The sequence below is a fragment of the Scardinius erythrophthalmus genome (genome assembly GCF_964197995.2).
Source record: "Scardinius erythrophthalmus genome assembly, chromosome: 15".
Lineage (NCBI taxonomy): Eukaryota > Metazoa > Chordata > Actinopteri > Cypriniformes > Leuciscidae > Scardinius > Scardinius erythrophthalmus.
Genome location: NC_138235.1, coordinates 27,238,335 through 27,265,104, shown reverse-complemented (window position 1 = coordinate 27,265,104; position 26,770 = coordinate 27,238,335). Strand labels below are relative to the sequence as shown.

The 26,770-nt window shown below is 37.8% G+C and overlaps 1 protein-coding gene across 1 annotated transcript in view; it reads left to right on the top strand.

Moving 5' to 3' along the window:
• Positions 1-26,770, top strand: part of stat6 (signal transducer and activator of transcription 6, interleukin-4 induced) — a 39,061-nt gene that overhangs the window by 9,207 nt on the left and 3,084 nt on the right. The window contains exons 6-18 of the mRNA XM_081387558.1: positions 9,431-9,522; positions 9,630-9,778; positions 15,341-15,475; positions 15,628-15,804; positions 19,283-19,370; positions 19,534-19,656; positions 24,415-24,507; positions 24,617-24,820; positions 25,127-25,221; positions 25,323-25,456; positions 26,034-26,183; positions 26,348-26,408; positions 26,596-26,694. Coding sequence (XP_081243684.1) covers positions 9,431-9,522; positions 9,630-9,778; positions 15,341-15,475; positions 15,628-15,804; positions 19,283-19,370; positions 19,534-19,656; positions 24,415-24,507; positions 24,617-24,820; positions 25,127-25,221; positions 25,323-25,456; positions 26,034-26,183; positions 26,348-26,408; positions 26,596-26,694 — 1,600 coding nt within the window. The remainder of the gene's footprint in view (positions 1-9,430; positions 9,523-9,629; positions 9,779-15,340; positions 15,476-15,627; positions 15,805-19,282; positions 19,371-19,533; positions 19,657-24,414; positions 24,508-24,616; positions 24,821-25,126; positions 25,222-25,322; positions 25,457-26,033; positions 26,184-26,347; positions 26,409-26,595; positions 26,695-26,770) is intronic.

The window sequence follows — 26,770 nt, the reverse complement described above, 5'->3', positions numbered from 1 at the left end:
ATGCACTGTTCTTGGAGCAGATATTAGTAGAGAAGCTGGTGCTGAACAATGTTGAGAGAAGCACAGATTCAGGTAATTAACACGCTTAATCTCTCTCTCTCTCTCTCTCTCTCTCTCTCTCTCCCTCTCTCCCTCTCTCCCTCTCTCTTTCTCTCTCTCTCTGCGTGTTGCATGTTGGAAGTGTGGGTGAGGAGGACTGAGTGCATTTCTGGGAGTGATTGTGAAAAAGTCTTTATTTTTTCCTTATGTTTCTTTTCCCTTTGTGTTTTTTCTTTTCATCCCCCTCGTTATTTAACTTAAGTTAAAATAAGGATACAAGTTTCCATCGTGTGTCCATGGAATTTTAGATGCCGGGATGGCGCAAATTCCCGTATTGAGCAGCTGGTTTGTGTTGCTGAGACTGTAACTGATGAGAGTGAAGCTCAGGGAGGTGATGAAGGATTGTGTGAACTCAAAGAAACACAAGCAGGAGTTTCTGAAGAAAATATGACTATGAACTAGATGAATTGTCCCAATGTACTGATGCTAGTTTGAGAAATGAAGAGCAGTGGTCAGATACATCTGATATGGCAAGAGTGGCTGAAAAAGATATGTATACTCTTGAGCAGATCAACTCTTTTTTTTTAGATGAAACAAACGGAAAAGCAGGTGTAGAAGTCTGTGATTTTTTTTTTTTTCAGATCTTGAAAAGTTTATTGCCTCTGTTGTATGGGCAAGGAAAACAAGTAGCCTTGAAGAGCTCTCACAGCAGAAGAGCTCCACAAAAAAAGCACATAACTGTTATTAGACATGGAAAACAAACAGGGAAAGAACGTATAACGAGGGGAAAGGCAAAAGAAAAACGCAATAATAATGATGACTGCTAATTCTTTCTTTCCCTCTTTCTCGTGGAAGTCTTGCGGGTGGGATCTCTAAATGTTAATGGGATGAGAGATGGGAGAAAGAATAGGTTACTTTCAGAGATTATACATTTGACAGATATAGGTGTGTTTTTTGTTACAAGAGACTCACAGTGATCAAAGCAATGAGGCTGAATGGGGCCTATGGTGGGAAGGAGAAAAAGTCCTTAGTCATGGGTCCAATTTGAGTGCTGGAGTGGCAATACTTTTTTCCCCTATTGTTAAAGTGAAAATCTTGTCAAAAAATGAAGTTGATCCAGGGAGATTGCTGATTGTGAGGGCAGAAATTAGCAATCTTATTTTTCTTTTTGTGAATATTTATGCTCCAAATATACGTGCAGAGAGAATACGCTTGTTCACTAAATTAGAGGATTTTTAAGACAACAACACAAAGGAGATCTCATTATATTAGGCGGAGATTTCAGTTGTACTTTGGACTTTACACAGGACAGGAATAGTGAGGAACCTCATGCACGGAGTGCATTGTGCTTAGCCAATGTGATTAAAAATCTGATGTATGGAGAGAACATAATCTGTTTACACGTCAGTATACATGGGTGAAGATTAGTAATGAGAGAAGGTTTCTGCTGCACATTTGGATAGACTCTATATGTCACGTAACATGAGGAATAGAGTTCTAAATGTAACAAATTTTCCCACCTCAATGTCTGATCATAAATTTTGAGGGTACTTAATAAAAAGAATGCATAAAAGTCATTATTGGCATTTTATGCTAAATTATTAGAAGATACATTTTTTTTTTTTTTTTTTACATTTTATGTTCTTTTGGGAGTCTTGGAAGAGTGAGAAGAATTGTTGCGAAAATTGCATTCAATGGTGGGAAATAGGGAAGGTACAAATAAGGAATTTTTGTCAACAATATTTATCACATTATTCGTTTTGTATAAAAAAGTCTTTGGAATGTCTTGAAAAAGAAATTATTGGTATTGAGCAAAGTATGATTGCAAATGACTAAATGGACTAACCTGCTGAGCTCAGTTTTAAATGAAAGAGTGAAAGGAAGTAGTCTTGTAAGGAGTCGTTTTGTAACAGCAAGAGATATGGATTCTCCTACTTCTTATTTTTTAACCTTGAGCATAAAAAAGGACAAGAGAAATTGATGTACTGTTTAAAAGACTGTAATGGTCGAGACACTTCTGATCAAACGGAAATGCGTAAAATTGCTGTGGATTTCTATTCAAGTTTATACGGCTCTTAAAAATCAGATGAACAATGTAGAAACGAGCAGCTTTTTCGAGTTGCTTTTCACAGCACAAACTTTTTTTGTCTGAGTCTTAAACTTACCTTTGAAGAAGTCACGGCTGCTGTGATGGGACTCTCTGTAGGCCGTACAACTGGAATAGATGGATTGTCTGGTGAATTCTAAAAGGCTTTCTGGCCTGTTCTTGGACATGATTACTTTGAAGTTCTTCAAAAAAGTGTCACTGAAAGAATTCTTCCTAAGAGCTTTCAGCGTGCAGTGCTAACACTACTCCCTAAGAAGGGGGATTTAACACTCTTAAGAACTGGAGGCCTGTGGCAGTTTTGTTTTCGGATTACTAAATCAATGTTTGGTCACCACATTAAATAATGTACTGCATGAAATCATACATAAAGATCAATCTTACTGCATAAACGATAGTTCTACCAGAAAGACTCGGGAGATAAAATGATATAACAAGAGTAACTTTATTAATAGCTCAGCAAGCATAGTCTTTGGCGTAGGCCCCGTCCTTAGCAAGCAATGCGAGGGTAACGGAATCTGCAAATCCCGCCTGAAGATGAAGGCAGGGGCGCAGCCGACCCCCTGGAGGTAAAGGAAGGGACCATCCTGGTGGTGGTGGGGAGGATGGAGGTAATTGGCGCCGTCAGTATCTGCAAACTCAGACAGATGTAAGTACAGTTCTTTTATACTGATAGTGTTAACACATGATTGGTTAGAAGTGAGTTAATTCTTGACGCGCTGATTGAGTCTTCCTGGCAGAACTTAACGCTGAGCTTACATATCTGTTGTAGATAACCTAGTGAGAGATGTATATGACTATGCTTTTGATAACAAGATTGAAATGGGATTTTTATCATTAGACCAAGAGAAGGCTTTCGATCGGGTGGATCGCATTTTTCTCTTTAATTCTCTAAAGGCCTTTGGTTTTGGTGATAATTTAATTTTGATGATGCGGTTAGTGTACACTGAAGCCACATATACAGTATGATAAAATTAGCTTGGCTGTTCCCTTTCGGGCCAACTTTATAATATAATTATTGAACCCTTGTTATGTAAACTAAGGAAAGACCTGGCAGGTCTACAAATTAATTTTCTAAACTCCCAGAAATCTGTCAAATTATCTTTATCTTAATTATTAATTATAAGTTTACTGTACTGGTGTAAAAGCGATGCTGTGTGGTGTGGCCAAGTTGCTAAAAGTTCATCACTTCCTGGTGGTTTACAATGGGGAAGGGCATGTTTTAAATATCTGGGAGTTTTTTGGGGGACAACTGAGTACAGAAAGCAAAATTGCGAGGGCCTGTTGGAGGAAGTATGTGCGCGTTTGTCTCATTGGAAATGGTTGGTGCCCCATCTGTCCTACAGGGAAAGGGTGCTGATATGTAACAACCTCATAGCCTCTTCCCTTTGGCACAGAATGATGATCCTTGAACCTCCAGAAGACCTTGTGAGACAAATTCAGAGATGTCTGGTGGATTTTTTTCCAGTCGGGACAGCATTGGTTAAAGGCTCCAGTGCTGTATCTGCCCAGACAGGAAGGAGGACAAGGCCTAGTGGACATCAGATCCAGAGTAAAGACCTTCAGACTTCAAGTAGCTCAGAGACTCCTCAATGGGGAACGACATGAGCTGTCAAAGCACATTCAATTGCTAGGTTCAATATATTTTGTCATCAAATACTTTTAAAGTATTTTAATTCTTAGTTTTTTAAATCACATTTAATAATACACATGATTTCAAAGCTGCTTTAAAAAGAAAAGTGTCATAATTCCCCCACTTAGCAAGGTTAGTAACTTAGTTACTTGTCACATATTGTTAAGAAGACCTGGCCAGTCACAGAGTTTCTTATTGATGACAGTGGAAAAGGACTCTTGGGGAGAATGTAAACTATGTGCAAAGTTTCCAACTGAAGGTCAATTTATTCTGAATCTTGTGGAGCATGTTTTCTCTGACACTCTAAGGCACATGTGTCAAACTCAAGGCCCGCGGGCCAAATCCGGCCCGCCACATTATTTTATATGGCCCGCGAGAGCATATGGGTGTCTTAAAATTAGGGATGCAACGAAATTTAGGCTGCCGAAAATTTTCGGCCGAAAATAACATTTTCGTTTTTTGACTGAAAGATACTAAAAAGCCGCCGCGATCCTCCGTGTTCGGCGACGGTTTGACTCTGGCTCAGCGTGTTTTATGACTTTGCGTGCGAGTCCGCTTCCGAAGATGCATAACTTCTAAGCGCGTTCCGCTGTGTGTGTGCGCTGTGCTCTCCGCTCCGTGTTCACAGCGCGTTCTGCTCAATGTTCCGCAAGCAACGTCCTCCGTTTGTGTGTGTGTGTGTGTGTGTGTGTGTGTGTGTGTGTGTGTGTGTGTGTTGCGAGCTCTGCTCACGCTCACCGGAAAGGCAAAGTCCGCTAAAAAAAACGTGCCAACATGAAATTTATCTGGACTTGTTTCTTTTTGCAATAGCACTACTGTGCTGTAATGGTGTGTATTTCCCAGTGGTGGACAGTAACGAAGTAAATGTAATTCGTTACTGTACTTAAGTAGTTTTTTTGCGTATCTGTACTTTACTTAAGTATTTCAATTTTGGAAGACTTTTACTTTAACTCCACTACATTTAAAAGTCAAATATCTTACTTTTTACTCTACTACATTTTCAAAATCAGTCGTTCCTTTTTATTTATGAGTGGATAAAAACTTAACTGGTCAAACGAGCCACCAATCACAGCCTACAACGTGCGTGCTTTGTTTTGAACTTGTCTTGGCGCTATCTACTAAGCGTGAACCAGAGCCGTTAAATATGAGAGTTTCAACCCGGTTTCAACCATAGACAGTAAGAGGTTGCGACACACTAGGCTTGTTCGACTTGAACCAGAGCTGCACAGACCGATCAGTTTGACATCAAATTATAGAGCGAAATCGCGAGAGCGATTGAAAAGCATACAGAGCCGTCTACTCTCTAATCGCTCTCGCAGTATTTTAATGTCATTCACCGAATGGTCTGTGCAGTGTTCAGCGCCGGTTCAAGTCGCCGCCGCGCGGTCACGTGATTCGTGTAGCTCTCAATAGTTCCAAACAAATCGCGTTGCCAATGATTTTAAGCAGGGCAGAGAGCAGCAGCTATTATTGCAGCAATTATCGGTAAATATAGACGCATAATGAACATTGCTTATTACGTTGACACAAAAATTACTTGCATATAGCTTTTTTTTCTTTCTGGGAAGTAGCAGAAACACTGCATTAATACGTTTTGGTGTTTAATTTTGGAGGGAAATTATGTGTGTGTGTGTGTGTGTGTGTGTGTGTGTGTGTGTATTTAATGGCATTGTGCAGGTTTATGGATGGATAAACTTATACATTAGGATGTTTATAATTATTACCATAGATGCTCGTGAAAAATATATACAGTAAATAGGCTACTGTAAATGTATTATACCTTATGGGAACAGTCCCCTTCCGTCCAAAATTAAACGCACAAAAAATTTATTCAATTCAATATATATATAATATATATATATATATAGACTAGTTAATGTCATTTTATTAATAGATTGATGTGCCAAGAGTGACATTAGAGTCTTCACGTAGACTGAGTTAAGCAAGAGTCTTGTGACAAAAATTATAATAGGACATTATAGCCATAAAAAAATCATAGTACTTGGATACTTAAGTACATTTGAAGGCAAATACTTTTGTACTTTTACTCAAGTGAATGTTTAAAGGCAGCACTTCTACTTTTACTTGAGTAAAATTTTACCTTGAGTATCTGTACTTTAACTCAAGTACATGGTATGTGTACTTCGTCCACCACTGGTATTTCCGTGCTGGGCAACACTGGTAAAATTACACGAATCATCACGATCCTCTCGTTCTCCCTGCTCTGCTCATGCTCTGATAAAATATCTTTGTAGGACTATACTTTATTTTGACAATTGGTCAAAAAATAAATCTGTTAAATCTGATTCTGCTGCATAGAACTGACTGAAGAATAATATATTGATATTTTATATTATTTTAATATAATAATATATTTATTTAAATATATTAAATATATTACATAATATTTAATATAGTATGTACCAGTATTATTCACCATTTGTATCACTCCGCTTGTCTGTGTTTGTGCCACTTGCATCATTTAGCCAGTAGGTGGCGACAAGTGACTGTCTTTATGAGTGAACAATTGAACTTTAAACTGATTAGTGCCAAAAACATTGATTAACTCAGGAAAGAAACAAGTAGCTGAAACCAATCTATAATGGTAATATAAAGTGCAAATTTACCTCTGGACACAAAAAGATTGCACTGGGTTTTGATTGAAATGTAACATCTATGCAAAATAATCCTTGAAAGATTTCTTATTTAAGGCCATTCTTGTTTGGAATATGTGATTGTGTATTGTCAACAATAAGCAGAAACATTCTGCATTTCCATTTTGTAGTGTGGATCATTCATTGCAATATTTATCCTCATTCTCATTTTTAAGAATCTGTTATCTTGACAAATAATTTATGCTAATGCCCACTGACATGCTTTTAAAGCTATTGTTATCCAAATTTTTTGGCCTTTAAACACCTTAAAATGCACATATGTAAGTCCGAGAAATCCAAATTTTCTCAGGGGAGCATGTCCCCGAACCCCCCTAACTACCTTACATTTGAATGAGTGTGTCTGTGTGGTAATGTGTGCTGGTGTGGCTATAGTATAATTTTTGAGCCAGTTTACCCCTGCATATATACAATAATACATTATTCTCTGTATCAAATCATTATTACCCAGCCCCTCATGTTTCTGGCTCATCCCCTTATGTTTTTAAAACCTAGAAACACCCCTGCAAATGCATATACAATATTTGTAACTTAAATAAGTAACAATCAAATAAACAGACAATATATTAACATTTTAAAAGTCTTACAGTTACAACCGGCCCTTTGAGGGCAGCCATAATGCTGAAGTGGCCCTCAGTGAAAATGAGTTTGACACCCCTGCTCTAAGGCAAGCACAACTTTCTTACTCAGCGACTATAAAGTCCTAATCACCCCTATATACTGTATAAACGGCTACATACAGGTCTGACGTGGGGTTGGGGTGGGTGTGATGGAGGACAGTGAGACTACCGTGCACATGACATGTATGTGCATGAATCATGGTCACACACACATAGATATTGTAGCTTTATAATTTCTACTGCATATTTGTAACTGTGCAATACATTTTTAACAAGCATCATCATACATGTAGTATTAGCATTTCCACAAGCACTAGCTGTGGAAAACTGCTCAGCCACAAAATCTCTGGAAGTGCTGAAAATTTTATCCAGCGATCCTCACAGTGACTTTTGAAATTGAAATTGAAATTGAAAATGAAAATGATTTTGTTTTTTCACCTTGACTATGCTTAATGGAATTGAGACAGGATTTTTTGTTGTGTTAAAATAAACCATTTAAAAATGATTTTTATATATAAAAAACTCTATTATTGCAGGCCAAGCACAAGGCCCTGTGCGGTTGCACACATGGTTTTGTCTGCATGGCTGTTGTGAAATGGTTAACAGAAAGTTTTGCAGCAACACAAAAGGGAGAAATGCAATAAGACATAGCCCTAGAGGAGCAGATGTGTAAATAGTCATTTCCGTCATGAAGGCTCCAACAAGTCTCACCATGAATAGCAGTTTGGGTGGCTTTTTGATGACCTGGTACAGCAATGCAAAATACATCATGAAGCTTAGGCTCAAACATTCATTTATATGAGCTGTCAGTTTATCTGTGAAAGTCTCTTCAGTGATAGCCTTCAGTTTGTGCAAATATTTACAATCCATAATACAACTCTTTTAACTTATAAAACATCATAATTTGCTCCTCTAAAAGACTAACCTAAATCATTGATTGATTATCTTGCAATTGAATTTAATAATGATTAAAATAATTATCCAGTGTTTGTGATATCCAAGGTTGTGATATGCCAAAACTGAAAGTCTGTAGTGTGACAATGCTTTTATATACAGTATTTATGTAAACTGTTAGGTTTTTCAACTTTTCCTCACAAAAACATAATATTCGTCATTAACCACTAGTTGAACAGGAATAGCACTATGCTCATTTTCAGCTTCTGTCAGAGGTTGTTTATATTAGCATGTGGGCGATGGATGAAGGAAAGACAGTTTTGCTATACTTAAAACATGTTAGTGCTCCAGATTTTGTGTGTAATACTAATAACTTGAGATGTTATTAGTATTAAAGTATTTTTTTCATGTTACAGAAATTAGCTTGTAACATGTATACTGTAGTAAAATGTTGTTTATATTAATTGTTGATATCTATATGTTAATATTCAGCTTAATGGTTATTTATGTTCAGTGATGCAAATAATTGAGTACTCAGTTATTTATTACATTTATATCCTATTTATTACTTTTAAAACGTATTAATTAATTTAAAGGCACTGTAAGCAACTGTTTACCAAATCAAAGGTATAGGTAAAGGTAAAGGTATATATATCTCCCTAAGATATAATCCCTTTCAGAATAATTTTGATTGGCCAATTAAAAGGCGTGCTTCCTGTCTGTCAACCATTTTGCGGGCAGTCCATATATGGGAAACCAGAAGCGTGATAGATGAGCTTGGAGCATTTGTTATGAGTTTGGAAGGTGTGAAATGCTTGCACTGCCCAGCCAAACCTCCTAAAACGGAAATGGAAGCAAAAAGTGATCGGACCAAAAAGTAGATTCAAGTAGAGAGTAAACATCTGTAAAGGTTTCATCTCTGGAGTGAGCTGAGAGTTTCAAAGTTGTTGATGCTTCGCTTGACAGATAAAAATACCATGGTTATGCCAAATTGGCAGGGTTGGAAAAATTGGTGTGTCTAATTCGGTGGCTCTGACAAAGCCCTGCAACTTCTTAACATTTCTTGCAGCACCTCCAAATGTTCAGAATCACCTGTCCTTTAACCTTTTAGCGATCAAAGCTTCATACTAAATTTGTTCAACATAATTAGGGGATAATTCACACTCTTTCAACCTTTATTAGCAGACCCAGATGCAATTTTCATACCTTATGAGAGAGTCACTTGTTGCAATTTTATGATATACAGGAAGCAAACAGCACTTGTTTAAAACTGTACTCCGTAGTAGGTGATAACCAGAGATTACTAATTTACATAGATTTGTGAACATAAAATGAACACCATGAAGAACCGCAACACAAGTGAACTGTTCGTAACCCCTGGACTGGGTTATCATTATCAGGGCTTACATGCACACAGGCAAACAGGTGTCTCAGTATGTCTAATGAATTTTTTCTTGTTTCCCTACAGTTCAAAATGATATGGATCAACAGCATCCGGATCAAGTCATTAGACAGAATCGCATAAAGCAGCTTGAGTACAACTTTTCAGTTTGTGCAAAGGTAAAAGCTCAAATGCATGCTTGAATAATAAGTTCATCAGGGTAAAGACAAAAGCATTTATAATGGAGCTGTTTTTCACGGTTTTGTATATCTGTGCGAGTTTACAGAAGCGTTTGCAGCTTCTTCAAGAGGCCGTGTACGCCCTGGAGCAGTGCCAGTCCTGTCTTATTCTCAGAATTAAGTCCTGGAGGTGGGAGCAGCACCGAGCAACCATTGGCGTGCACTTCAATGACAACCTTGGCTTTCTGCAGACATGGTGAGGACCACTGGACCTTTTTGTTACAGTCGTATTACTGTATGAATGTTATCAGCTAAATCTTTCCCTGTAAGAGGTTTGTTTGGTGAAACCTTTCACCACCAAACTGGTTTTCCTTTTCAGTTTTCAGTTTGTTTACTTTGGCCTCTTTTGCCATCTTGAACAGTGGGCTTTGTCACGCATTTTTCCTTCAAGGTCACAGTATTTCTGTCACTACTTCTGGATGTTTCTTCTTGAACTTTATCTCCCAATTTTTTTTTTTTTTTTTTTTTTTTTTTTTTTTATGTTTTTGAATCATTTAGTCATGCATTTTTGAAATGTGGAGCATGAAGAAAATAGTTCTCTTAGAGATCTAGTTTCACTTCAGGACTCAGATTAGATGTCAAGTGGTGACCCAACACAGTACCAACACTGTTTATCATACAAAAGTAAACAGAAATGCCCTTACAACCAAATTGTTAACTTTTTAATTAAATTTATTTAGCACTATGAGCTGCTTAGGTCCAACATTATGCAAAAGTTTTAATATGACATCAACTGATTATCAACTGAATTTTTTTTTCAAATGTTGTGATTAGATCTTGTTGCTGTTATTTGAAAACCTCAACAGGTTTGTCTTCATGGTTTTAGTGTTTGGTTTCTCTGTGCCTTTTGAATTTCAGCGGTTCGTGGACAAGATTTCATATAAATCACGTTGTTTTCATTGCGGCATTAACTATTGTATATTTCTGTCATAACAACTCTCTGGGCCCTATTTTAACGATCTGAAACGCAAGTGTCAAAGCGCAAAGCGCAAGTAACTTTGTGGGCGGGTCTTGGCGCTGTTGCTATTTTCCCGGCGGGATAAATGACTCTTGCGCCAGGCCGCCCAGGCGCAAATCTAAAATGGGTTGGTCTGAAGCAGCTTCATTACTCATAGGTGTGGTTTGGGCGTAACGTGAAATAAACCAATCAGAGCGTCATCTCACATTCCCTTTAAGAGCAGGCGTGTTTGTTCTAAAGCGGATTCCTATTATAACGGCGGATTTGCCAGGCGCGCGCCAGGAGCGGTTCACAGCCAAGGAGAGCAACGCTCTTGTCAGGGACGTTGTGGATGGAGAAACCCACCCAAATTAACTTCGGTTAAAAAGGCGTATGATAATTTGGGTAAATGTGTAAGCTAGATGTATGCTTTTATAATAAATTGTCTATCTATCTATCTATCTATCTATCTATCTATCTATCTATCTATCTATCTATCTATCTATCTATCGTAATAATGTATGATTTGCAAAAATGAAAACTGCTGCTTCTGTGTAGATGAGAGAATCAAAGTGTATGCACGTTGTGCATATGCTTCATTGATTATGGCCAAGCATGCGCCCTTAAAATAGCATATGAATAACATGCGCAACACGCCACTGACTTTAAACTATTTTTTCCTGGTTAGTGGCGCAATTGTTTTCTAAACCTGCAAAATAGCATGAAGGAACGTTTGCGGCGGAACACGCCTCCTTTTTTGCGCTGAACCGCCCAATGAGCGCAAGTTCATTCCCTAGTTTAGCGACGTGCTTCTGTGGAGGGAAAAACGCGCTTTGCGCGGGTGCAAAATAGGAATAATACATGCGTCGGTGTACAAAGTCAATTGCGCTGGGTGCAAGATAGGGCCCTCTGAGTGTTTGGCATGGTAATGGGTATGACAATGTTGATATATTTGGTCTTGGTGGAATAGATCTGCTTTGCTGCTGCTGCTGCAGAGCAAGTACGGGACTTGTTACTGCCTATACATACATGACATGCTTCTGTGCGAAAGTAAGACATGCTGCTGCTCTAAAATATAGCGTACATAAATAACCCCCCAACAGAGCAGATGACATTTGAACAATACAAGCCAAGTGTACTCTACACCATAGAAAATCCCCCATCATGCAGGAAGCAAAGGAGATGACGATTCAGCCCCCCAGCAAATCTACCACCAAAACATATGTACTGCTGCTGCTTCAAAGACCCATTGGAACCATGTGTATGCTAGCTACAGTATGTGTGCCTAGCCCTTCAGTTTTGTTTGAGTATAAGAAATGGGACATATGCTTGGTCTTGGCAGACTAGACTCTAGTAGCCTATTAGACTGTGTGCCTGGGCCTGCTTTGCCAAATGGCTTAACACTAGTGGCCTATGACTATGTGTGTCCAGGCTACCACACCGAATAGCTTAACTCTAGTGGCCTAAACTACAGTGGGGAAAATAATAATTCGATCCCCTGCTGATTTTGTAAGTTTGCCCACTTACAAAGAAATGAAGGATCAATAATTTTTATGGTAGGTTTATTTTAACGGATAGAGACAGAATATCAACTAAATAATCCATAAAAAACACATTATATAAAGGTTTTAAATTGATTTGCATTTCAGTTAGTGAAATAAGTATTTGATTCCCAAGCAAAACATGCCTTAGCACTTGGTGGAGAAACCTTTGTTGGCAAGCACAGAGGTAAGACGTTTCTTGTAGTTGGTCATCAGGTTTGCACACATCTCAGGAGGGATTTTGGTCCATTCCTCTTTACAGATCCTCTCAAAATCCTTAAGGTTTCTTTGCTCAAAATCAAAGTTTCAGCTCCCTCCACAGATTTTCTATAGGATTAAGGACTGGAGACTGGCTAGGCCACTCCAAGACCTTAGTGTGCTTCTTCTTGAGCCTCTACTTTGTTGCCTTGGTGGTATGTTTTGGGTCATTGTCATGCTGGACGACCCATCCACAACCCATCTTCAGTGTTCTGGCTAAGGGAAGGAGGTTCTCGTACAAGATTTGATGGTACATTGCCCCGTCCATCGGCCCCTCAATACAGTGAAGTCTTCCTGTACCCTTACCAGAGAAACATTCCAAAAGCATGATGTTTCCACCTCCGTGCTTGGCTGTAGGGATGGGCTTGGGGTCATAGTCATCATTTCTCTTCTTCCAAACACGACGAGTTGAGTTGATGCCAAAGAGCTCAATTTTGGTTTCATCTGACCACAGCACTTTCTCCCAAGCCTTCTCTGGGGCCGGTTTCACAAAGATAGACTTTGACTATGGCTTAGATATAGTAGATAGTCAGACTTAAGATAGACATCTAAATCAGACCGTTGCACAAAGCACTTAAGACTCTGACTATCTTAAGTAGGACTACACTGCAATGCATTCTGGGTAAAATAAGACACTTTTCAAAACAAAAAAACATGGCGGATCGAGTAAGCGCATTCAACCGCTCGGTGCAGTTTACCCCAGCGGAAAATATGTTTGTTGGAGGAGTATAAATGACGGAGTATGTTTTTATGTTTCCACTGTTAGATCGCGCCCGTGCCTCTCTCTCTCTCTGACACACACACTCCAGCATTGCAATCTTGACATCGCAGCCTGTTATTATGCTGCGTTCACACCAAACGCGAATAGAGCGTCAAATTCGCGTCTAGTTCGACTCTTGAACATTTTTAATCCATTTGTGCGTCCAAGGCGAATAGGACGCGCGTATAAAGCGAGCGTTTGAAGCGAAATAGGCGGCCATTCAGAGCTATGACTCCACTATGACTCTACTAACGTTACCCCCTGTTTGAGCAGTCACGGTGTATTGCATTTCACGCATCGCCCGTGACGCTTGCGTATGAAAGGGAGCGCGTCGATCGTTGCTCGCGTTGACTATGTAACGGCCCTAACAATTACAAGGACATTTTACTTGGGAATGTAACGTTAGTAACAAGAAGAAATGTTTAAATGATTAGCCATTTTCCCTTTTCTTTTGGCAGTTTGTAATGTAACTGATTGTTACTGCTGGTTGCCAAGGTAACATAGAGTCTTAGACCTAAGTTAGCCTGGGGGTAAGGTGTCTAATTTTTTTGGTCTAAATTAAGTCAGTCTTTATTTTTGTGAAACGGTCTAACTTGCATTAGACTAGTCTATGAGCAAATTTTAGACTTGTCTAACACTATAGACCGGTCTAAAATAGCTTTGTGAAACCGGCCCCTGAATCATTAGATGTTTATTGGTAAACTTCAGACAGGGGGACCTTGCGGGCACTGCAGGATTTCAGTCCATTGCGGCGTTAGTGTGTTACCAATGGTTTGCTTGATGACTGTGGTTCCAACTGCCTTGAGATCATTAACAAGCTCCTCCTGTGTAGTTCTGGGCTGATCCCGCACCTTTCTCATGATTATCTTTACCCTTTACTCCATGAGATCTTGCATGGAGCTAAAAACAGGGTGATTGATTTTTTTCATTTTGTATTTCCTCCATTTCTGAATAATCACACCAACAAAAGTCTCCTTCTTACCAAGCTTCTTGCCGATGGTCTTGTAGGCCATTCCGCACTTGTGCAGGTCTACAGTCTGGTCCCTGACATTTGGTCTTTGGTATTGCCCATGGTGGTGGAGAGGTTGGAATGGAAGATACAGATTCTGTGGACAGGTGTCCACTGACATTAGGACATTAGGAGTACTTTCTTAAAGTGACACAGCTAATCTGTGTTCCACATGGGCACATAACCAATCTATGGGAGGCAGAATTCTTGCTGGTTGCTTGGGGATTGATCACTCGATCAAATGCTAATCAATTCTATCCGTTAAAATATCCGTTAAAATAAACCTACCATAACAATTATAGACCCTTCATTTCTTTGTAAGTGGGCAAACTTACAAAATCAGCAGGGGATCGAATAATTATTTTCCCCACAGTATGTGTGCCTGATCCAAAAAGACACAAACATATCTGATAAGAACTCATTCATGTGTGGCTTTATGAATGATATCACGTTGCAGAGAAGAAACCCCCCACAACCACCTAAGCAAATAGTACAACAAATAGACTCTCATTTGTTTCTATAGCAACCAGCTTCTAACGGCAGCTGCAGTGACATAATGACATGACTGATCGGCGATTGGCTCTTTTATTAGAAGTCGGGACTATCCCGCCATATTGCTTGTTGCACTTTCTCCCATTCATAAATAATCGAGTACACTGTCTTTACACACGGCTGACATGGCCTCCATGCGTTGTTTCAACTTTAAATGCAGCATACTGAAATTGTTTCATCTGACATTAGATATATTATCCTCTCATTTCGCTAGAGAATCTTTCTTAGCAATGAGAAAACGCTAAACTTGAGTTTTGACATGCTAATGGACCATGAAACATGAAACATGATGTTAAACCTCGTGTATGGTTACTTCATAAGGAATGGACAAAGCAGACCACGCAAAACGCATATTGATATAGCATAAGAAAGACCGTTCACTTATTTTAGATTTTGAATTTCATTGGATTTCTGAAAGCGTGTTGTACTGCTGAGGCAAATGAGCATGCAAGCTCATTGGAACCAATCAGCTGTGCCCTATAGAGAATGTTATGATTGCAAGCATTTGAGTTAAGGACCTATTAGCCTGCGCCTTCTAGAGTTTCATTACAGAATCCTTGCAGCAAGTGCACCCATATTTAATGTACTCTGGATCATATTTGTTTCACTCCGCCTTGTTTTGTTGTCATGCATGTCTTGCAACCTGATGGCCTTCTGTTTCTGTGTCTTCCACTTTCTATTTACTACCTTTTCTGTTGCAGGTGTGAGCAGTTGCTTGGGGTGAATAGTAATCTGAGGCAGGAGCTCATGTTGATGAAGAGGGACCACGGAGAGGCTGAACAGTTACACACGTTGCAGGAAAGCCTGGAACTTCTGCTCCAGACTCTCGTACAGAAGTATTCAGGCCTCTTTCAGTTCTGAGAAAGATGAGATTGCAGTGTAGTTACTCATCATGCAATCACAACAGATGATTATGCAATCTTGTGAAAATGTGAGTGCTTTTTCTTCTAGCCTTTGATATTGTACTTTCTTTGTCTTGGCAACTCAGTTCATTGGTAGTAGACAAGCAACCTCCCCAGGTCATCAAAACCCAATCCAAGTTTTCCGCCACTGTACGCTATCTGCTGGGAGAGAAGATGGCCCCTGGAAAACCCGTCGTATTGAAAGCGCAGATTATTACTGAGGCGCAAGCAAGAAACCTAGGACAACAAAGTATTGTACCCAAGTAAGTATGCTGTCTTATTTAAATACACACACACACACACACAACACAAGTATCTATTAAGAATCACAAATACAGAAAAAAATATATTTTATTGTTTTAAGTTCATTTTTTTGTTTAAAATAAAAAGTTATTTTGCTTTATTACTGTATTTTATTGCATAATTTTTTATAATTAACTGTACTAAATTAAGCCAATAAATTGATAGCAATAATTATATTAAGGATAACACTTTACAGTATGGTTCAGTAAGGTAGCAAAATTTGGTTTTGCTAAATACATTGAACCAACGATGAGCAATAATTTTTCAGCATTTATTAATATAAATAAATTAAAATGTTTTAAATATATGTACAATTTTTACATCAACTACCGTATTCAGCTAGGATGCATTCAATTGATCAGTAAAGACATTTATAATGTTACAAAAGATTTACTTTTCATATAAATGCTGTTTTTTATTTATTTTTCATTCATAAACAAATCCTGAAAAAAATGTATCATGGGTTTCCACAAAAATGTCAAGCAGCACGGCTGTTTTCAACATTGATAATAAAAAATGTTTCTTGAGCAGCAAATCAGCATATTAGTATTATTTCTGAAGAATCATTGTAATGGCATCAAGTAATGGCTTAAAAATTCAGCTTTGCCTTCACAGGAATAAATTATATTTTAAAATATATTTTAACAATATTATTGTATTGTTGATCAAATAAATGCAGCCTTGGTGAGCCTAAGAGACTTCTTTCAAAAACATTTAAAAAAATCTTATAGACCCAAGACTATTGAACGGTAGTGTATACTAATACATTTTAAACATTTCAAGATGTTTAAATGAATGCATTATTTTATGAATGAACATGAATAACAATGTACAATAGTGTATTTCTAAAATAACATTTACCTGAATTAATTGATGCTGTAAAAGTATTGTTCATTGTTAGTTCATGATGCCTTATGCATAAACTAAAGAATCGAGGCTTATTGTTTAGTGTTACCGTATTATTTTGAAAGATATTTATATATATACGGTAGACAGCTTTATAGACTTGTTATTCACTGATACTAACTAAATTAAGATCGCACAGTATTTTTCTCCTATTTTGCAATTTTAAAGGTCCCATTCCATGGATTATTTTATTATTTTATAATGTTTCCTGGGGTGCCCTTATAATGTTAGTATGTTTTTTAGATCAAAAATTGTTATAATTTAGAAATAAAAGGCATATTTCCTAGCCTGATTTCATCCTTTGATTTGAACACTCGGTTTGAAGGGGCGTGTCTGCTGTGAGACTTCAGCATAAACGCCCTCTGCTGTGATTGGCTGACATGCTTGCATATGAAATATCTGGCATTACATGTGGAACTATCTGGAAAACTTTTACTATTACAGCTATTATACGTTTTGGAAAGGGATTGTTCTTTGATCGCTTTCTGTATATTAATCACAGTTTAAGTAAGATTATTTTCATCCTACTAAGAGAACGATGTGAAGTTGATCACTACTTCCATAGTAAATCACTACTTACCGCTTGCTGGAATATAGTTGAAATTGTCCCCTTCGTCAGTATGAAACGCTGAGAGAAGCCTGCTTGATATTATCCCAGGTTAGAAAAACAGTCCGTGGTGAAATGGACAGAGCAAACTAACAACTTCGAATTAAACTTTTGCGGTATCCGATTATAGATAAACATCAACCACTTCTGTTGACATTTCGCCATCAATACGCCTGTATTCCTGTGGGCGGAGGTTAGTCAAAACACGGTTTTAATGACATCATTAAAGAAGGAAGTAGAGGGATGTAGTCCAATCCAGCCGTTCGATGTAGTCAACTTCTGTTAAATAAAATATCTCGCTTGGCATTGAACTTTGAGCTTTATAATTTTACAGATATTATTTATACTCTAACAACAACATTACACACTAACTAAAGTTTGAAACATGGTATCACGAAGAACGGGACCTTTAAAACTCATGCAAAATTTAATTTATCTGGTGACGACTTCTGAGAATAAATGTATATATGTATATAGGGATGGGCAGTATTTCAGATACATGTATTAAAATATTATTTCGTATTTTAAAGCCTTTGAAAAGAATCAAATGTAATTTGTATTTAAACATATTTAAGCTTAGTATTTTTGTATTTTGAAAATACATAAAATACTTTGTGCCAGTCAACCTCTTCATTAGGATGCTGATTTCCTGTAAGATTTGGTGAGGATGTCATGGTCGATTCTACTTGTTGGATGTAAGGTTAAAACTTAACATCATTCAGATTTGTCTTCAGTTAACATGAAGGAATAAAAGAACAGTGGCAATGCAAAAGAGCACTTCATGTGCACTTGCAGTCTAGTGGACTTACAATGAACTTACAATCACAGCAAATTTCTACCCGACAGTCAAAGGCCCTGTCCCAAATGGAGCCCTAAGCCCTCGCCATCTTCCTCCGTTCCACACTTTCGTGACGTAACGCCACTTTGACTGTGAGGTAGTCTGCTGCGGAGCCCACTTCAGTGCAGGCTCGGAAAAAGTTCACATTGAGGGGCCGCTTGCGAGTACCCTTCTGAAACCTAAAATGACAAATGGGACACCCTACGATCTTGTGGACTTAATGAACAAGACCTCAAGTGTACATTATGTGTGCCATTTGGGACAGGGCTAAAGCAGTATTAAGTCACAAAAGTGTGGACTCAGAGGAAGTTCATAAGGGGTTAAGCTTTCATTTTGGACAGGGCCTAAGTAGTGTTCACCACAAGTAATAAATAGACTGCAGTGTAACCTGGTCAATCGGTATAGAAATGGCACACAGATGCCTCAAACCCAGTCTTTTTGAAAATTTGTTGGTAGAGGTAGGTGAAATTAAGACACAGGTTTTTAAGTTGTTACACGAAAATTCAGAATAGGTCCAGAAAGATTTCAGCCTAATAGTGATGCTAAACTAAATGGCCAATTTCACATGTATTTTGTGCATTAAATACTAAACACTGTATTTGTATTTAAATAAATAAAAATTCCACACAGTATTTGGTATTTTATTTTGATCCATTTCAACTGATGTGTTTTGTATTTAAAAAAAAAAATACATTTCATGTATTTATGCCCATCTCTATACCAAAGAAACAATACTGAACAGAAAATATGATGCTGAAGCATGTTGCATGTGCTGTTACTGCATGCGCAGGATCATCTTTGATCTATAACTTGCGTGTAATTGTGTCGTAATGTTACTTTTGTGCCTTTGCCAATTGTTGAAATCTGCCCATACAAGCTGTCATACATTTCATACATTTGACAGGCTTTGTTGCTGTTCTCAGACTTAAAGAGGAAGTGGAAGCACAACAAGATAAGCGAACAGATTCAGGGTTTCAGTTGAGCTGTTAACCATTCAGAGGCGATACAATATTTTAGAGGTCTACTATACACATATAAAATATGCAAATGTTTTATAATCATTTGCTGTCTGTTTTTCTCCACTTAGTGAAAATGTTGGTGATCTTCTCAACTACACGGCTATCTTAGAACACAACACCGCCAGCAAGAGCACATGTGCTACCTTTAGAAACATGGTGGGTGATAGTGAAAAATAGATGGATTTGCCCTGTTCTGTCACAAACAGCTCATTGAGAGTGTTATTTTTTTGCTTTATCATGTCGTCATATCGATATTGTCATGTAAAGGTAATGTTTTTGAGAAAAATCACTCTAATAAGACATGTATTCTCCTCTTCAGTCCATAAAGAAGATCAAACGAGCTGACAGGAAAGGCTCTGAATCAGTGACGGAGGAAAAGTTTGCTTTGTTGTTCAACACCGAAATAACCATCACAGGCTGTGAGAGCCCTTATGCCATTCAGGTGGTTGCCCCTCTTCTTTTACTGATTTATATAATATATCATTATATGTTATACAGTTAAACCAAAAATAAATCAGACACCAGATATAATGTTTGATATTTTTTTACTAGTGGGTGCAGGACACTATAGGTCATTTATGTAAGTGAGGATAGCAAAATAAAGTAAACTGTGACATTATACTCAAAGATTCTTCATACTGTGGACTACCAGTAAAATTTATACAAATTTGGGAACAAAGATTATTCAGACACTTTGACCTGACCATGTTTTGCTTAAGTGTTGTTTCTTTAATAATTGCTAATGCGACATTTTTACACCACAGACTGAACAAAATTAAGCATTGCTTGGTAATTGGTCAACCTAAATTAATATTATCTAATTGTGTACTTATATTTAACAGCTGACAGCAATTCAACCTTATTCATTTGTGAGACAGTGTAACAGAAGGATTGCCAAAACCAGTGAAATATCAACTGATTTGATAACTCTTTGTTCTTGTCATATTTTATTACCATTTTCTAAACTATAGCGAATAAACTGATAATGTGAGAAATGTTGAAGGTGTCTGAATAAATTTTGGGTTGACTGTATGTGTGTGTGTGTGTGTGTGTGTATGTGTATGTATATATATATATATATATATATATAATATATATATATATATATATATATATATATATATATATATATATATATATATATATATATAATATATATATATATATATATATATATATATATATATATATATATATATATATATATATATATATATATATAATATAGTCTGAGTGTGTTTTGCAGTATAAACCCACCAATAATCATGATGTACTTATGTAATTAGTGTTAGTGACAATAAGAGTATAATTACCTGTAAAATATTTGGTAACACTTTTAAATAAGGTTTCATTTGTAACATTAGTTTATATATTAACTAACATGAACTAGCCACGAGCAATACATTTGTTACCATATTTGTTAATGTTTGTTAATGTTAATGTAAAAATCCAGCTGTTCGTTGTTTGTTCGTTACTTCACAGTGCATTAACTAATGTAAACAAATACAACTTTTGATTTAATTAATGTATTAGTAAATGTTGAAATTAACATTAACAAAGATTAGTAAATGCTGTAGACGTGCAGTTAAATATAACTTCATGTTAATTGATGTAGTTAACAAGTTGAAACTTATGAAACCTTGTAAAGTGTTACCAAATATTTTTGTGCATAATTACTGAAATTGTGGTTCATGTCTCCTATGCACAAGGCAATGATAACTCCAACATAGGCAAGGCAGGCAAGGCAAGACAAGACACGATGAGCTTTAGGACTGACTCACGTGGTAACCGCGGGTCAACTGCCCAATCAGTCCGCACCCCAAAGATTTGTTCAAAAGCTCTAGGAATGGAATCGATCCAGTCCGCACCCCAAATGAACCTCGAGTTCATACATAGAAATACTCATGATTCTGCTTCGCTGAAAAAATGCAGAATTGTGTTAGACACTAGCTTGTATATTAGCACACTAGCTTATGAAATCGTTAAAATCGTTGAAATAAGATAAAAATGGAAGCTGGCTCAAATCAGTGTTATTTTAGTATCATTCAGATATATAGTGTTTATTTATATTTTGAATTAGTTTTTATTTTTATATTTTCCATTTTCATTTTAATTTTAGTTAAAGTTTGAGTAATTTTCTTGTTTTTATTTTTATGTTATAAAATTTTTATTTTTCTAATTTTTTTTATTTATTTTTATTTCAGTTTTAGTTTTATTTATTTTAGTGCTTGTCTCACTAAGTTTTGAGTATGCACAAACCTATTGGACATAGCACTAAATTACTCTACGGAGCTTAGCTTGGAGTCAAAAGCGTGTCACCCCCAGGGCACATCCTATGTGACCTGCAAAAGTTATATAGTAGCACTACTCCCAAGCCCAAATTGTCAGGCGTTAGTGAAAAAACCCCAAGCTGCTTTGCTTCATAGCAAGGGAACTACACCTTCCTCCCTACCTTGCGGGCCAGGCCTCAGCCAGAAGCCCAAGAGCAGGGCTATAATGGGGGGCACTTAAAGGGGAAATGAAGCAGTCAATCAAGTTTACATGATTTACAAGATGGATTTCCTCTTTAATCAACAATTATATAAGAAACATGACAAATGTAAACATATAAAAGAAAAAAAAGAAAAACTGTTATATCTTTTGCTGCCAGGGCGCTGCCATTGTGTGCAGTATTCTAAAGTGTGACGTCACGCGGTTGGTTAGCTTTAATAAACCTGGCTGAATGTATTAATATCACGACGTCAAACTGTCTACACCACGGAGTTTTGACCGCGAACAACTAATGAAGTCTAACGTATGTTATATACAGCAGATGGACTCTGACACGGTGGGCATCGCATTACAACAGCCACACGCGTTGCAACTTACCAACCCGCTCTTCGCCCAAAACCACCACCGGCTGTTCGACATAACAACGTAACTTACCACTGCTCGGTTCCCACGCCGTATCGGCTCAAATGCATATATTAATACATGCTAACTTACATGGTGTTGTTGACAAGAGACATGAATATGATGGCAGACATCGCGAACAATGTTTCCATGTGCAGTTTGTTAACATAACGTTAACGTTAGACGTCGTCTTTTTGTCTGGTACTAATAAACTCCACTAAAGTTAGCTAAACACTAAGTTAGTGTTAGCTAGTTCATGCTTACAGCTGTTAGCTAATAATGACTGTACCTTACGTTAGTTGTTCGCGGTCAAAACTCCGTGGTGTAGACAGTTTGACGTCGTGATATTAATACATTCAGCCAGGTTTATTAAAGCCAACCAACCCCGTGACGTCACACTTTAGAATACTGCACACAATGGCAGCGCCCTGGCAGCAAAAGATGTAACGGTTTTTCTTTTTTTTCTTTTATATGTTTACATTTGTCATGTTTCTTATATAATTGTTGATTATAGTGGAAATCCATCTTGTAAATCATGTAAACTTGATTGACTGCTTCATTTCCCCTTTAAGGCCCCACTTAAAGACCCCACTGTCAGAGGGACTCTTCATTGCCCACATAACTTCATACACTCAGCATCAACCCCTAGATCTAGCAGGTGAGGGCGCAGGATGTCCTCAGACAAGCGACCACTCTCTAACACCTCGCTAAATACATGAGCGTGTTAGTATCCATCATAAAGTTTTACTGCCCTCAGAGAGTGATTAATTTTACATTTTTTTAAACAAAATATACTGATATAAATCTGCACTCCAAAAAATGCTGCGTAAAAAACAACCCAATTTTGGTTATTTGGCAACCCAGCACTGTTGACTATATTGCTGGCTAAAGATGAACCCAAAATACAGTACATTGAAAATTAAAATCACACAGAATTACTAGAGTAACAACACAGGCAACAGTAATAATCAAAAGGTGAACATGTATTTATAAGCAATTTTAACATCCAACCGAATTAGATTATGACGAATAAAAATCAGTTTATTTATTCAAGGAAAAATGTGTATTTATCATGCGAGACGACCAATGCTGACTGACTGACGCATTTGACTGACTGACATCTCATCCCTGTATGTTGCGTTGCATTAGATAAAATGATTTACAGTAAAGACTTTATAAAGGAAAGAAAATGTAAACAAACCATTTTACCGAAGATATGCACCAATTCGGCGGCATTGAGAACTGCTCTCTCCTGACGAGGATGCAAAAAGCCAGCGCTCAGTGCAACTCATCAGCTTGGTTGTTGTAGTAAAGCCACCACTGGGTTGTTTTGTTGAAGGACTGGAGATTTTAACGAAGATGCCTCACCCTGCAATTAACCCTCCGTATTCAAATCATTTAAATGTGGAAAAGGAGAAATACAGGCTGAATATGGCCTCTTCTATGATCTCTCCACCTCAGTGTGCAGATCTGGAAGAAACAGCAGGCTCGTGGGACAAACATGGCCCACCAGGAATCGCTTATCAAGTCTAGCCCAAATCACTTTCTTCTGTTTCTCACACGACCAAGCTTCAACCTGGCCCTGGCCAGTACATCCAGCAATTCCCTGTATGCGGGCCTCACGGAAGGAGAGGGCACTCTCTACATCCCCTCTAGCTACACCTATTTCCTCAGAGCTAGATGGCACCAGCAACATGCTCTCTGCTAGATCGAAAGATAGAATGGGCTTCCTGATCCAGCAGATCACTCAAGCTGGCAAACGAGGACTGAGAAAGCGAAATTCTTTGACCTGTGATCCCCACTATTTAAGTCAGCAACAAGCAGGACCCGAACCGTGAAGTGCATATGGTTGTTCCTCATCTCTCGAGAAGAAGGCACTTCTTTACTGTGAACGCATGCCTCAAGTGCTAGAAGCACATGCTCTGTTCCCAAGCAAACAACGCAAAGATCGTGGGTATGCGCAGGTGTCATGAAACGCACTTTTTAAAGCATGTGCTGCTTGGTTTATCCATAGTTTGTCTTTGATTATCACCTGCTACAAACAAAACGGCTCCTGAAGACAAAAAAGGCTGATGACATGTAAAACAGGCACCCTTTTATACTCATGGGCACTCGTCCGCCAAAGAATCTTGCTGTGATGTTACATGTGCCTCAGACACCGGTCACGCTTAAGTTCATTACAATAACCCAATAGTTGACAGAGTTTGCTTTATTTGCATTCAATTCTGTGATGACGAAATCCTGGAGGGACTGATGTATATAAAATGTGTGGTAACAGTAATAACTGATTGTCTTATTCTTCTTCCAGACAATCTCTCTTCCTGTGGTTGTAATTGTACATGGTAGTCAGGAAATCAATGCTATGGCGACCATCATATGGGACTGCGCCTTCTCTGAGCCTGTGAGTAACACAGAACAACCACACAACAGCTCTTTTGGTGTCCTGTTGTCAACCCTCTTCAATGTTTTAACAAATAGGCAACATGTGCCTTGTGTTGTGCTGAATTCAGAACAGGATACCGTTCGTCATTCCAGAGCGTGTGCCCTGGAAGCAGATGTGTGAAGCTCTTAACAGTAAGTTCATGTCTGAGGTGCAGACGCAGCGGGCCTTGGACAGATACAACCTTCACTTTCTTGCACAGAAGATCTTTGACCAGCCAGACATTGCTGAAGATTTCGGAAATATACCGGTGTCCTGGGCTCAATTCAACAAGGTGCCACTAACTTGCATTTTGCACTTTGTTTATGTACACTGATTCACAATATTATGAGCATGTGTTGTTTAACAGCAAACTAGTTGATTATTTTTCTTAGTTATGCTTTAATTAGCTCACTGACAGCATTTACATAGTGAAACAATGTTGGATAAGATTTTTCCATGCTGTCTCGAGACCTCTAAACAAAATAAAGTCTAGAGACCCTAGCACCTAATAAAAAAAATGTTATTGTAGATAACATTCACAGAAGGTTTGACTGGCGAATTGGTGTGAATAATTATTTCTGTGACTGTTTTAACACAGGAAGTTCTGCCTGGTCGAAACTTCACCTTCTGGCAGTGGTTTGAAGGGGTGATTGATCTTACGAAGAAATGCCTGAGAGACTATTGGAGTGAAGGGTACAGTTACACTTCCTCAGTTTGTTTACCACTTTAATGAGAACTAGACTAGATAACTAAAGAGAACTACTATAGAAATCTACTTCTCATTGCCCCTGCAGATTGATCTTTGGCTTCATTGGAAAACATCATCTCCATGTCCTCCTCCAAAACAAGCCCAACGGCACCTTTCTTTTGCGCTTTAGTGACTCAGAAATGGGTGGCATCACCATTGCCTATGTGGGTCCCAGTGATAGTAAGTCTCAAATATTTATACTGTACGATACACTACTGGGACTAAGAAGTCCCTTATGCTCAAACGTTTAATTTATTTGATCAGAAATACAGTAAAATATCTTTATCATTTAAAGTTGGCATGAGATGAAAATTCACCCTATCTATTTTCTAAGTGCATGTTATAGATCTTATTGTAAATGATTTACAGATGAATTTTTAATCAAAAAGTACTGCATCTTCTGTCAGACTTCTTTCTAGTTATATATGCAAGAATTCCCCAATCATTTAGTCTGCTTAAACCCACCCCTGCAAGCTTGTCTTCATCTTTCTCCGCCAAGTCTTTTGTCTTTACTGAAAAACGCATTCATTTCCAACTAATTTCCAACATTGAATCGCCTAATGCAGTCCCATGCAAAGCATGCTGGGAACTACAGATCTACTGCTCTGTTAGTTAAGTCAACAAAAATGATTCCCAACAGAAAATGATTACGTTAGTAAAATATGTAGCCTACTAATGTGAGTGGATTGAGATAAAATGTTCAAGAACTGTGTCATTTAAAAGTAATAACATGTATGTCATTGTTGTTTCTGCTCAGATGGAGGCAGGAAAATCCAGAATATCCAACCTTTCACCAAGAAGGATCTGGACTCAGCTGGCCTTGGTGACCGCATACGGGATATAAGTTGCATCAGTTATGTGTATCCAGACTTTGTAAAGACCGAAGTATTTAAGAAATTCTTTACAGGCAAGTAATAGGATCTTTTAAAGATAATATCTATATTTTAAGGTTTCACCAAAAAAGAGAAAATGCACAAAATGTATCTGTATATTTGAATATTTCTTTAAAAAAGTGTGCATAACGGAAACAGTCCAATATTTATGCTTCTGTTTTCTTGTGTCCTGAAACAGTGCTTTCCCCCCCTAATCCTGATGGATACCTGCCATTCAAACTAACAACAGTAGTCAACCCGTAAGTCAAATTTTTGCTGTAAATGTATATCACGTTTCAAAGATTTTATAAAGTGAAGCATAATTTAATGAGCACAGAGCCATTTTCTTATGTTAACAACGATAACTTGGGGTATATATAGAGAACTGCTTCTATATAAGGACAGGGAAATAACTAAAATAATAATTATGTTTTCTTTCATGATAAGAGGAGACCTTAGCTCCTCCACTCCCAGCATACCACCTCAGACTGACCTCCCGCAGGATTTCTATGACCAATCTATGGTCCCAGGCTATGGAACAAACATGTGCGTATTGGAGCAATCAGATCTTCAATGAAACAATCAAACAGCCACAGATAGTATAGTTATTTTTAAAAGTCTT